The 12,962-nt window shown below is 37.5% G+C and overlaps 1 protein-coding gene across 2 annotated transcripts in view; it reads left to right on the forward strand.

The window, feature by feature from the left end:
- Positions 1 to 12,962, forward strand: part of ATAD2B (ATPase family AAA domain containing 2B) — a 73,823-nt gene that overhangs the window by 26,277 nt on the left and 34,584 nt on the right. For both annotated transcript variants that reach the window (XM_058801102.1, XM_058801103.1), the window contains exons 11-16: positions 339 to 454; positions 1,233 to 1,407; positions 2,166 to 2,254; positions 3,032 to 3,191; positions 4,125 to 4,215; positions 10,040 to 10,351. In XM_058801102.1, coding sequence (XP_058657085.1) covers positions 339 to 454; positions 1,233 to 1,407; positions 2,166 to 2,254; positions 3,032 to 3,191; positions 4,125 to 4,215; positions 10,040 to 10,351 — 943 coding nt within the window. The remainder of the gene's footprint in view (positions 1 to 338; positions 455 to 1,232; positions 1,408 to 2,165; positions 2,255 to 3,031; positions 3,192 to 4,124; positions 4,216 to 10,039; positions 10,352 to 12,962) is intronic.

Below are 12,962 nucleotides of genomic sequence, written 5' to 3' on the forward strand. Positions count from 1 at the left end.
TAAAAAAGCTCATTGATTTTTTAAAATATTATTTTATTGTTACCAAAGCTTTTGTCTCCTTATTCCTTTGGACTACAAAGCATTTGCTCTGGGACTTAGACTGGATCTCTGTAGATGTCCAGGCAGCCCTTGCACAGTTAACTTGAAAACCAAATGAGCCTCATGTGGGCAGCCAAGAGTTGACTTTCTTAGCTGGTTTTTCACACATTCAAAATTCAGGGAAATCCTGTTGATCAATGCAATATTTTTTCTAATTTGTTTTCAAATGTTTTATAAGTAAAGGTGCTTTTGGGGAAAGCTGTTACAATGTAAACTTAATATGTTTTTTTTTCCCTAAGGTGTGTTTTGATAGTATAGGGGGATTGAGCCATCATATCCTTGCACTTAAGGAAATGGTAGTGTTTCCTCTTCTCTATCCAGAAATATTTGAAAAATTCAAAATTCAGCCACCAAGGTAGGTGTATTTACTCTCACTGTTGTATTTTTTTAATTAAGCTCTGAGGAATTGAAAACACATAGGAGGTTGATTCTTTCCCTGAAGTGTTTTACAGTTCAAATAGATTTACATATTTGCTACCTTGTGTATCAGAATATGTAATGAGCAGGGTGAAGAATTAAAAAAACCTAGTATATTTTTCTTGTGGGGGGAGGTAACTTTGTGATTTGGTTAAAGAAAGAATTTTCATGTCTTTTATTTAGGAGTACCTTGCCTTTTTTCCCCATTATGTTATTAAATATTTTACTAGATCAAGGAAAAGGCTGATGTTTCTCTCAATAATAGTATACTGGGATTATAATATTTAATAATGTGGCATCTTGGTATGTGATTTAAATGGTGTTTAAGTCAATTGAAAAATTGGGGGTATTTTTGTCACTTAATTACTTCATTCCAAAGAAGTAACAAATATTGATTAAGGTATTACTTAAAATCTAATACTTGAAGAGGCGATATTTAACTAATGTAGAAGAATCCTTTGGAAACTTAATATGCCTTTGATTAATGTTCTTTACAAATCAAAGTTTTACTGATTTGAAAGCATAAAACAAACTTAGATGTTATGAAGTCATGTTAATACTACAACATTTGTATAATACAATACTACTACAAAATAATAATACAAGATCTTAAGTCATTCTTCTCCAGGCTCCCTGTCTTCATTATAAAATTTGACTTGGAGTTTTTCAGGAGACGTAAAATAAGTTTGTGACTGTGTTGATCCATTTATCTTCAGGGGCTGTTTATTCTATGGTCCTCCTGGAACAGGTAAAACCTTGGTAGCTAGAGCTCTAGCTAATGAATGCAGTCAAGGAGACAAAAAGGTGGCTTTCTTTATGAGGAAAGGAGCAGACTGTCTCAGTAAGTGGGTTGGTGAATCTGAACGTCAGCTTCGACTCCTTTTTGATCAGGTTAGAAGAAAATGCATTTTTCTTGATATAATTTCTCTGTATGTTGTGTTTTGTGGTTTAGGTAGCCAAAGGTATTTCCAATTCAAACTAAATAACTGTACATTTTTGTAAATTAAGTAGGATTTTACCAAATGTCATATTTGGATGAAAAGAGTAGGGGAATGCTGACAGTAGCTTTTCTTGCTCTGGAAACTCGGAGGAAGAAGTCTCTTGATTTCTTCATTAATGAAGCAAAGTAGTTTGGGTAAAAATTGGGGAAAAAAACCCAGTCAGTTTGAGTTTGACTGACATGTTCAAGATAAATGCTACAGAGGGGAGTGCATGCTTGCCTTGGTTGTGTGTCTATTTTAGTGTTCTTTTTTGGCTTAGAAGAGATTGGACAGAGTCACACAAAGCAGTAGCTCAAAGAAAAGTAGTTGTCAGACAGAGCTGTCTAAACAAACAGATTGAGTGGATAAGATTGTGTCTTCTGAGTGTCAGGTGTGTGTTTGTCTTTAACCTGTCCAGCACACAGTAAAACTGGTACACTGGTGCCATCTTGCTTACTCAACGTAGACTGCACTCTGCTTTGCTTTGAAACGCTGCTGGAGTTGGAAATTCAGTTTTCCTTTCAGACTTTACACTTTCTAACAAAGATGTCTCAATATATGTGTTAGTTTAGCATGTTAATGCTTTCTAGTGAAACCAGTGTTCAGTTTTGATGGATAAATTAGGAATTAACAGTGAATTCAATTTTTGTTTTGTTTATTGCATACCAGGCATACTTGATGAGACCCTCTATAATCTTTTTTGATGAAATAGATGGTTTGGCTCCAGTTCGTTCTAGCAGACAAGATCAGATTCACAGGTAATATTTCTTCTATGCTGCCATTATCTTGGTATAGGGTATATTATCTTGGTAAACTCTTAAATGTAATTTTTTCTCATTTCACAGGAAAGCTTGGTACTTTTTCTGAAGCCCACTTATACTAGAAAGGACAGATTGGTTTTTTGGTGTTGAAAGTCATCTTTTCAGTCCTTCAGGCAAACTGTAATTTGCTGGGAATTGAATTGCAGTGACAATTACCCTTCAGCCACATTATTAACTACAAGATTTCCACAGCCATTCCTTGATTTGCTGTTTTGTGCTGTAAACAGATTGTCTGTTACCAGCCCAGTGGAATAACCATTTGAAAAAATGTTAGTCTAGCATGTTGAATTGTAATGTTCTATCAATGAACTGAGCTCACCTATGACTTTTTTTCTTAATGGTGTGATGTACAAACTTATCTTGTGTTGCTATCTTGTAATTTTTTAGAACATTTCTTACAACAGTTTGCCGTTGGCTGATTTTTTTTGTGGCTGTTGATCTCAGTTTTGCTGTGCTCTGTATGGCAACACACTTGTACCTGTCATTCTATAGGTGGTGGTGTTTATGTGTCCATGTCCCTCCACTCTGCTGAAAGAAATTTGGGGCCAGCAGACCAGGAGGCCAGTGGAACTTAGGACACCTGAAACTGTTATGCACCTGTTTGTAGCTTAGCTTTTTTCTTTTTTTCTTTTGAATTTTTTAATGTTGCATTTGTAAATGCAGAAGTTCTTGCAGTGTTCCTAAAACTTTCTTATTCTGAAAACTCTCTTGTAGCTCTATAGTGTCTACTCTTCTTGCCCTCATGGATGGACTGGATAATAGAGGTGAAATAGTTGTAATCGGTGCTACAAACAGACTGGATTCTATAGATCCTGCACTCAGGAGACCTGGTCGCTTTGACAGGGAATTTCTTTTCAACTTGCCTGACAAGAAGGTAAAACCTGGAAAGGAGATTTATTAATAAACATCTGTAGTATACTAAACATTTGAATGCCTGACAACCAAGCTTATGAAATATAAATATTCATTCTTGTTTGTAAGAATGTTTCATTTAGGAAGACATTTTTAGTACAAACAGATTGTATATATGAAATTGTATTGAGCTTCAGATCTTCAAGATATAGCTAAAACTAAACAGAGGTAAATTATTCACAATTAGCTGTATTGCTTATCTCAAAACTAGGGATTTGTATAATGAACCTTAACTATCTGGGGGCTGGAAACTTATGGTAAGACAAAATAACTTTAAATCTTGTAGACTTCTAAGCATGTAAAAAATGTAGATGCACAGCCAGGCATTACAATGCTGGCAACAGGAACATTTCAGGTTTTTTTCTAAATTTACATAAACTCAACCATAATACTTCATGAATTTATACCTAGAATTAAATGTGCTTTGTATATGGATAGATTTATTTAAATTCTATAGAACTTTTAGCTGAAATTGTTTTGGGATTCATGTGTATGTGCTGTGGTACTCAACCTATTAGTTGGTGAGGCCTTTGACAGTAGAACCTGTTACTCATAGGTGCAGTAATTAAAAATGAAATCATAAAACTATGATAATTCCTAATAGAACATGAGTTTTGATCAGTTAATGTATAATAATGTTGATCAAACAGAAATTAAAATGTGAAAGTGGTGAAAAAAGTACTGCATATATATGACATTAAAAAGAAGGGAAAAGCTTTGTTCTTTGGAGTGCTGAAACTATAGAGTGCTAAGTTCTATTTTACATGTCTCAGTTACATGCCAAAAGCAGGTAAAGTAACTATAGATTCACACAAATGAAGAATATTTTTTTCTATGATAGGGATTTGATTTGCTAGTTTTTTAATCTAATTTTTTTATTTTTTTTTTTAATCAGGCACGAAAGCACATTTTGCAAATTCATACCAGGGATTGGAACCCCAAATTGTCAGATCCTTTCTTAGGAGAACTGGCTGAAAAATGTGTTGGTGAGTGCTACGTTGTTAGTACTTTTACTGTAGAGTCTTTCTCTTCTGTGTAAAACTTGGAAGGTATGTTAAATGTATCAAGATTTTCTTATCTCTGCCTTTCTAAACTTCTGTACTTTGAACAATACTCTTTTTGTAGTAACAAGTATGTTTCTGTCTTACTAAAACACCAAATGAGTAGCTAGTAGTCATTTAAAAATACAACCACGTTTCCTTTCTGTGATATCACTGTCCTTATATAAGATGCATACTCTTAAAGAGAAGCAAAATGAAGTTGGAATTGGAATCTTTAGGTGGACTTCCCATTAAATTGATAAATTACAAAAGCGATAGGCAGACTTAGGTTTTTTTTCAATCTATTTACTGAGAAAAAAAAATAGTACTTGTGTGTGGGGTTTTTGATTTTTGTTTGTTTTTTACTGACTGGCATGCTCTCCTCTGACATAAATCCAACAAACTAACCAGCCTTTCTAAAGATGAATTTTTTTTCCAGATTGCTAGCACAGAACAACCTCAAAGTGTAGACATAGGTAGGGGAGAAAAAAAGCACCGCAACATGAATACATTAAATACACTTTTGGAGCTCACAAAGACCTGCTGTACTGAATGGAGGTTGGTTGTTCAAGATAAGCCTGCTGTTTAAATCGAATCAGAAACAAACCCAAATATTTGTACAGTGAATTTAACAGAGGAAATGACCCTAAAGCACACAGCACAATACCTTCTCAACAACTTGCATGCAAAGATACATCCTCTGTAAGTCATCTGCTTGGATGAGCACTGAAGTTTTCAGACAAAGAGCAGATTCAAATATCTGTGCTTTGGAATCCATCATGAGGGAATGTAAGAACTTTAAACTGATCATCAGTCCATTCAGTCAGCTGCAGTACATCCGAATTATCCTCTTCATCCGCAGGGACACCTCTCATGGAAGCAGCATCCCTCCGCTTTTGATGCACAAAGACCTCAACATCTTCTGGTGAGGAGAACACATAACTGTCCAGCAAACTCCAGTTTTAGCTTTGCCGGGTATAGCAGCACACAACAAACCCCTTTCATGTAAATTCTGCTTGAATTGTGCAAACGTGTGGTGCTGCTTAGTGGGAGAGAGGGGAATAGGTGGGAAAAAACCCACAAATGTTTCTTTAAAAATTCACCATATTTTTTCACTGAGAACACAGTATTTTAAAATTTTAGACAATAGGGAAAGCCATTTGTACATTTGGCTGGAAGACATTCTTTGTGCTTCATAAAGCCTGTCAGTTCTGTGGAAGTCAGCTAACAAAAGAAAACATCCTTTTCTGTTTTCCTTGGCTTTCCTGCTCTCCAGCTACTGCGCACTTGACAGTCTCCAGTCTGTATCTTGGAATGTAAGTGTTTCCATACATCCAAGATGAAAATCTTTGAAGTATTACAAAGTCTTTTCAAAACAGCTGAAGTAAGACTGGTGTATCTTCTTCACCTTGAGAATGCCTCATCGTTTCTGTATGTGAAATCTGCAACAAAGATTTAAACAGACTTTTCCAGATTCTTTGTGGCCATTACCAGTGAGACTCATTGGCACACGTGTATGTCTGTGATATAGTTTATACCAGTCTGATATTTCTCTTGTGCACAAGTTTTCTTTAAAAACAAACAAACAACCTTCTTCCCCAAAAACAACACCCTCTCTTCCCCACGTAAAAGCTGCCTAGACTTGGCAAGCTTTTGGCACAGCATGGTTGATACCTCTCTCCAGTTCATCAGACTTGGCAACACTTAACTCCAAGGTTTTGGATCCTAATGAAGAAAACTGCTGAAATACTTCCAAAGCAAATGCCTTTCGGGAAGCAGGTGTATGTGCAACTCAGAACTCCTTACGATCCAGGGGTGTAATTAGAAGGAAATTGGAAGGGAAAAGCCCCAGGACTTGCAAAAAATAGGTTATTTCCTGAGGGTTGATTTTTGTCCCAGGTGTTATGGATTACAACCTTTTAGTGGATTTCTGTGTATGTGAGGATTAAAGACTCCACTTCCCTGAATGGCCTGGTGACTGCAGTGTGTGTGAGACGAAGCAGCTTGGGGAGAGCACAGCATTGCTCAGAAGACCACACACTTCTGTCCTGTCTTTCAGTAAATACACATAATTACTATGTTTTTTCTCTTTACTGGAGATGGGTCCCAGATACTCCTAACTTTATAAATCCCATCTTATCTCTCGTGCTTATTCCCTTGTTTGGGATGGTAACTTTCTATAGCTAGAGAGACTTACCCTTTAAACTCAGTCTTGCAGGAAACAAAACATACTAGCAACTGAAAAAGTGTGAATTCCTCCATCTGGCATTTTGAGGATGAATCTTTTTACAATGGAGTAAGGGTTATTAAAATAACGTTATTTAATGGAATTATAAAGAAACAAACTATTCTGCTGAAAATGCGTGTTAAAAATACTCTGTGCTTATTGTTGCAGGAGTGTTTTGTGGTAAAATGATACCATTTAGATTTTTCATTCCCATCCTCATATAATGATGGTAGGGGAGATTTTGGCATTAGCATTCCTGTGTTTCACAGTTCTTTAAAATAAACCTTGTAGTTATTTTTCATCTCTGTCATCTTGCTGAGTTGTTTGCTAACTCTTTTTCCCTGCAGTCATTTTGAGAGTTTTATAGGGAGTTGCACAACATAAAGTGGAAGAAGTGGTCAAAATTGTTCTAAATGCTTCGCCCTGTTCAGTAGCACTTTGTTGTGGGGTTTAGGGTGGGTTTTAGGCAGAAGACATTTTAAAGAGGGCACAATTTCTGCACAGTAGAGGTGGCTGGAAAATTTTGGTGATCAAAGTGCATTCTTTGGAAACCTATGTAGGAATCCACTTATTTGCTGTCCTGCTCTTTGAAAATTGTACTTCAGAAATGTTCAGGAGAGTTTGATGGTGCTGGGTAGAAGAAAATGGGCTACTTGACAGGAATCCTCATTTTGTTCTAAGTTGAGGTGTGCCAGTACCTTTTACTTGGCAAATTGAACATCTTTCCTGAGATGCTTTAAAAATGGAAGCAAATGCACCGAACCCTGAGTTTATATTACAGTGTCAATTTAGGTACAATCTGCATCAGGTTATTTACTGTTGGCATGATACATTTTATTTTGTTTTGACAATACTTCACTTAAGTTTTTCTTCTGCTTAATCAGTGCGCATTTGCTTTTTAGCAATAAAAAGCTCTTTAATGTTTCTCAAGGTACAGGATTTTTGCAGTTTTCTTGTCACTGAAATGGATGTACAGTATGCACAAGAGAGTCCCTCAAAAAGAGACACCAATTATTAGTCTTCAAATGTAATTGCTCCTGAGAAATGAGAGGTAGAAATGGAGACTAATTGTGTATCTGATCACCTGAGAATTTAATTTTAAAAATAGGCTACAGGCTATTATTTCCTAATTTTGCAATTCTTTGGAGATGTACAAGCGGTGATTAAAATGACTATTAGAAAGTAATGTTACAGCATTTGTTAATAGAAAAGTTGGGAAGGATCTGGCTCCTGAGCTGCTGATCTTTTCACAAAGATACTAAACTAGCTTCTAAGGTGACAGGCATTCAGGGTGCTGCCTATCTTCAGCACATCTTTGATTTAAGCTTTGGTTTAGTACTCCCCTCACTCATTTTTTGTTTAATCTAGTGTGGTTTTTGGATGAGAAGTGGACCAATTTAAATGGGAACTTGACACCTGATACCTAAAGAACAATGCAAAATTTAGAACCCTGGTTTGGTTTTAATGATGCACCAGTAGCTACTGTCTAATAGTTTCATGTGGTTGGAGTGTCCCTGTATAGTTTTGATTCCATGTTAGATGAAAGCTAAAAAACCCTAAATAACATAACCTCAGTGCTGAAAACAATTATTTGTCTATTGATTAATATAGTGGATATATCTGAACATATTTGAAATGTATTCTTTATTTATTTCAAGGTAGCTTGGGAATGTGAATTGCTATATAAGTTTTAGGTAACAGTCATGATGTGGACTCACCAAATTTATACAAGAGTAGCTACTGACCTTTTTATTGCAAAATTGCAAAGCTTTGTTTAAAAATTGCAGGAATTATTCAATATTTATGGTGATTGTCCATCTGGGTTTATTTTTGTTTTTCTTTTTTTTTAATTATTTTCACATATATATAAGAAAGGTGCAGTTTGAAGTCTTGTTCAATTTAAGTCACCTTTATAGCTGAAGAGTGTGTATCTTTTATTATTATCCCCCAAATTAATATATCTGAAAGATGGGGATGGAAAAGTGTCTACAGTCCTCCATATTAATTGCTTCCTTTTTTATTTTTAAACACTGTATATGGAATTACCTTTATTTCTTATTTCTTTATGGATCTTGTAAAAATATATGTGGGCGCTGAAGGAACATCAGAGGCTAAAGAGAGAGAAGCAAGGCAGGCCTCAGTTCTGCAACCTGGTGCTGCCAAAAGACCAATCCTGGAATCACAGAATGTTTTGGGTTGGGAGGGTCCTTAAACTCATCTCATTCTAATTCCCTGCCATGGACAGTGACACCTTCCACTATCCCAGGTCACTCAGAGCTGCATCCAGCCTGGCCTTGGACACTTCCAAGGATGGGACACCTGCAGCCTCTTTGGACAGCCAGTTCAAGTGCCTTATAGTAAAGAATTTCTTCCTAATATCCAATCTAAACCTGCCCTCCTTGGTTTTAATACAAAAATAGAGTAGAAAAAATGCAAGTAATGTAAGACTTTGTGAGGAGGAGGAAGTCTGGTAAAACAACAGTTGAATGAGAATTAACTAAAGAATTGATTAATTACTTTCTATAAACACTTCATTACAAACCCATGAACTTTTATATGGCAGTACCTCAGTGCAACACATTTTCCTATAGTGACTCTAATTCTCTAAATGACTTTTCTCACTGGAATACTGTTCTACAGTTTTTGAAAGATGGAGCTATGGTGCCTCAAAATATAGAGGCATATTGATGGGTCTTGCTGAGAGAGATGGAAAAACTTGAAATCTAATTTCGAGCTCTGGGGAAAACCCCCAAACCATTAGTACTGCAGAAGACTCAGAGGTATTAAGTTTCTCTGTATTTCATAATTATCTGATCTATGTTTTTCACTAATGATGATTAAGCAATTATAGGTAGCCACCTGTAAATACTTATGAAGATAGGCTAAATTAAAATTTTAATGCATTTTAATTTCAACCTTTGGTTATATTAGTAGAGTTATGAAACTCTTAAAAGTCTGAAACATTTCTCTTCATAGTAGAAGTTAACATTTTTCCAAGAATTCAGAGTAATGCTTTTTTTAACAACAGATTCTATCTCTTCCCTATTCTACTCATGAAACATTTTTCTTTATACTGCTCATTTTCTCAGACTGTAAAAGTTTAAAGTTGGTGATGTTCAGTGTAACAGAATTACTTTGCTATTAAAGATTATATTCATGTGGAGGTATTACAGGAAAAAAGGAGGAGAGGAGCTAGCAGGTTAAAATTGCACGCATACGTTAGACAATATTAAGGGGAAAGAAAGAGCAATAACAGATCTATAACCCAGGACTGGAAATACACTATATACCAAATGATATAGTGAAAATGGAGGTGATTTCAACTTGCAGTGGAATTAATTTCTTAGCATTCCTTATAAACATGTCTGATTTCTTGATATACAACACTGTCATCAGATTATGACCCGATGCCTTTTGTTAGATGCTTTGTGGACCTTGACAATTCAATACTCCTGATTTGTTTTTAGCTGGATGCATGTTTGCTGCAGGTGTGGCACAGCAGTGCTGTTTCACGGACGGTATTTGTGTTTCTGTGTGCACTAGGGTACTGTGGAGCCGACATAAAAGCACTTTGCACTGAGGCTGCCTTGATTGCCCTGAGACGCCGCTACCCCCAGATCTACATGAGCAGCCAGAAGCTGCAGCTGGACGTTTCCTCGGTGGTTCTGAGCGCGCAGGATTTCTACCACGCCATGCAGAACATCGTGCCGGCCTCCCAGCGCGCCGTCACCTCCTCGGGCCACGCGCTGTCCCCCGTCATCCGGCCGCTCCTGGAGCGCACCTTCAGCAAGCTCCTCGAGGTCTTGCACAAAGTGTTCCCCCATGCTGAGTTCAGCCAGGCTGACAAAAGTGAAGGTATGTGAGGTGGGGTTCTTTTGCAAATGCTGTTTCAACTTGCAAGGATTTCAGCTTCTCCGCCTAGCCTTAAGTCTGGTCTGTATTTCCTTCGGTGTTGTCAGGGTGTAAGTACTATTTGCTTGCATGTTGCATGATTATTTTTGCTGATTCCAAGTTGTTGTAGAATCTAATGACCTGACCTATACAGAGCAAGGTCCCATAGGTGTGAGGGCCATCCATAAAAAGAACTCACAAGTAATTTGCAATTTAAATATAAGAAATGATGGGCATAATTAAAGGTCAGATCTAGGAAAAAAAGGTGAGACAATGTTGCTGAGTGTAACAGGACCTAAAATTGGTGCTCCTGTCCTCAGCAATGGTTAGCTATCCCAAGTCCTTTGCTCGCTGGTACTTTGGGGGGCTCATAGCTCAGCAGGTGTTTAGTGCATGAGCCTATGTAATGTTTATGTGCTAATTCAAGAAGAAAGTCCTGAGTCTTCCATGTCCTTGAACTGGCCTAGTGCGCTCCTGATCCTCCAAGCTGATTCTGTCAGCTTAGCAAGTAGAGAACTATTTGCTGTTTTGTCAAGTTGGCTTTTTTTGCTGAATTAGTGAGTAAAATCAACTCACTAAGGGGTCAGTGAATGCCAGGAACCTGCTGTAGTGGGAGCAGTGTGGGTGCACCAAGGAGGCAGGGAATAAGACGGACTGTGACCGACTTGTTTGGCAATGAGTCAATAGGTTCTGGGGTTTTTCTACCCAACTCTTCTCTCAGACATACTTTAATAATTACTGTTGTAATTTTCTTGGAAGTTAAATGTTGAACAAGATACCTTGGGTTTGAGATTTGTTTATCCTGATATAGTCTACTGTTCTTATCTCGGATCATTCTTACCCCCCAGCTCTGTAAACTGTGCTTGGGCTTGTGTATGATTTACTTGAAAACAGCCCAGTCATAAAGCAAATCTGTGACAGCCATGACTTTCCTCTCATTCCTGTTCCAGGGCATGCTTTCAGCCTGCAGCCCAGGCAGCTTAAGCTGATCCTTTTGCTGGCTGCTGCAGTTCTCCAGCCCAGCTGTGCATTTTTTCTCTATCTTTCCACTTTCTTGAGTACCCCAGGTCCTTTGTTAAACCATTTTAGCCAGAAAACTCATCCAAAAATGATGTATTTATGTGTTTTCTGCTGACTGCGGGGTATCTGGAGGTTTTAACAAGTGTTGGAGTTGGCCAGAGATGGGCCCTGGGAGCACGTGGTGGTGGGTAGAGGGAAATGAGCTGGCTTGCAGCTGCAGTTAGAGCCTATTGGGCTTCTTCAGCTGAAAGGTATTTATGATGCTTAAGTCTCTGTGTGCTGCTAACCTGTTAGTTGCACCCAATTTAGAGATTGTCATTCTTGTTGAAGAATTGGTTTAAGTTCACAATATTTTCTTTGGTTATATTTTTTGCATTCCTATTTATTATTGCCCATTACTGCTAACAAATTGAGTTTGGAAGCTTAAGTTGATTTAAATAGTAGTTTTACTAGATCATTTGCTGCTATGGGTACTTTTAAATGTAGATAATTGATTTTGAAGATGCATGAACTGAGTTTTCTTTTAACATTTACTTTTTTCTTACCCCCTTAAATCCAAGAAAATAGGGAATAACAAGCTTTAAGCTTTGTTAAAACCAGAAAAATCCACTTTGAGGTACCATGATTATACATAAATGTAGATTATACAATAGGGCTTCAAATGTTCTTGAATTCAAAGTCATATATACAGCTATACTTACAATCTGCACATCAGGTTTTCTACATTTCACTAAAAATTCCTCTTTCATGTAATTCAGTGAGTCAGATGCTCGAGCAGGGAATGTCACAGAAACCTGATGCTTGGGATTAAAAGATGGGCTACCTTTTAAAATAATTATGTATTTTAGGGAGAGAAAGCTTTGTCCAGTGCATGAGCATAGGACTTATCTATGTCTGCATTTGGTATTCTGGAAATTCTGTCAGTTCTAGGGACTGTCTGTTTTAGTGAGCCCAGAGGTAGAAGGCCTATGTCCAGTTGATTTGGAGGTCTCCATCCTTAGCTTTAGCTAAATATCCAGCAGCTTCTGTGCCATGTTTTCTGGCTCTTGATTAGCTTTTGGCCGCTGCCTGGGGTCTGCAGGCCTTTTTCATCTTTGCTCCTGAGGAATGATTGTCAGGTGGGTGGCTGCATCACATCCTCATCCCATGGCAGCAGAATATCATTCCTGCCCAGCCTGCTCTGAATTTGGTTTCTTACATCACATAGCCAGCTAAGGGAACCTTTGTTGTCTCTTAACAATTTTTCCTGGAATACTGGGACAGTTTTTCCTGTGGTTTAGATGGCATCTCCATCTAACACTTAACACTGCCTTGAAGGTGATTCCTTTGTCCCATGGTGGTTGTCTGGTCATGGTGATGTGGCCAGACCTGTGCCATTGCCTCTTGAAAGTCCAACAAGCCATGCAGTGGTTTGGGAATGTGAGAATAATACTTGGATCTCTCTATTTTACACTTTTCATTTCACAGCAATCCCTTTTCTTAAATGGCTGTGGCCAACTTGAGCTGCTGTTGGGATGTCTGATGGTTGTTCTGGGCAGCAGTGTGCTGCAGTGAC

The sequence above is a fragment of the Ammospiza caudacuta genome, chromosome 3 (assembly GCF_027887145.1).
Source record: "Ammospiza caudacuta isolate bAmmCau1 chromosome 3, bAmmCau1.pri, whole genome shotgun sequence".
Lineage (NCBI taxonomy): Eukaryota > Metazoa > Chordata > Aves > Passeriformes > Passerellidae > Ammospiza > Ammospiza caudacuta.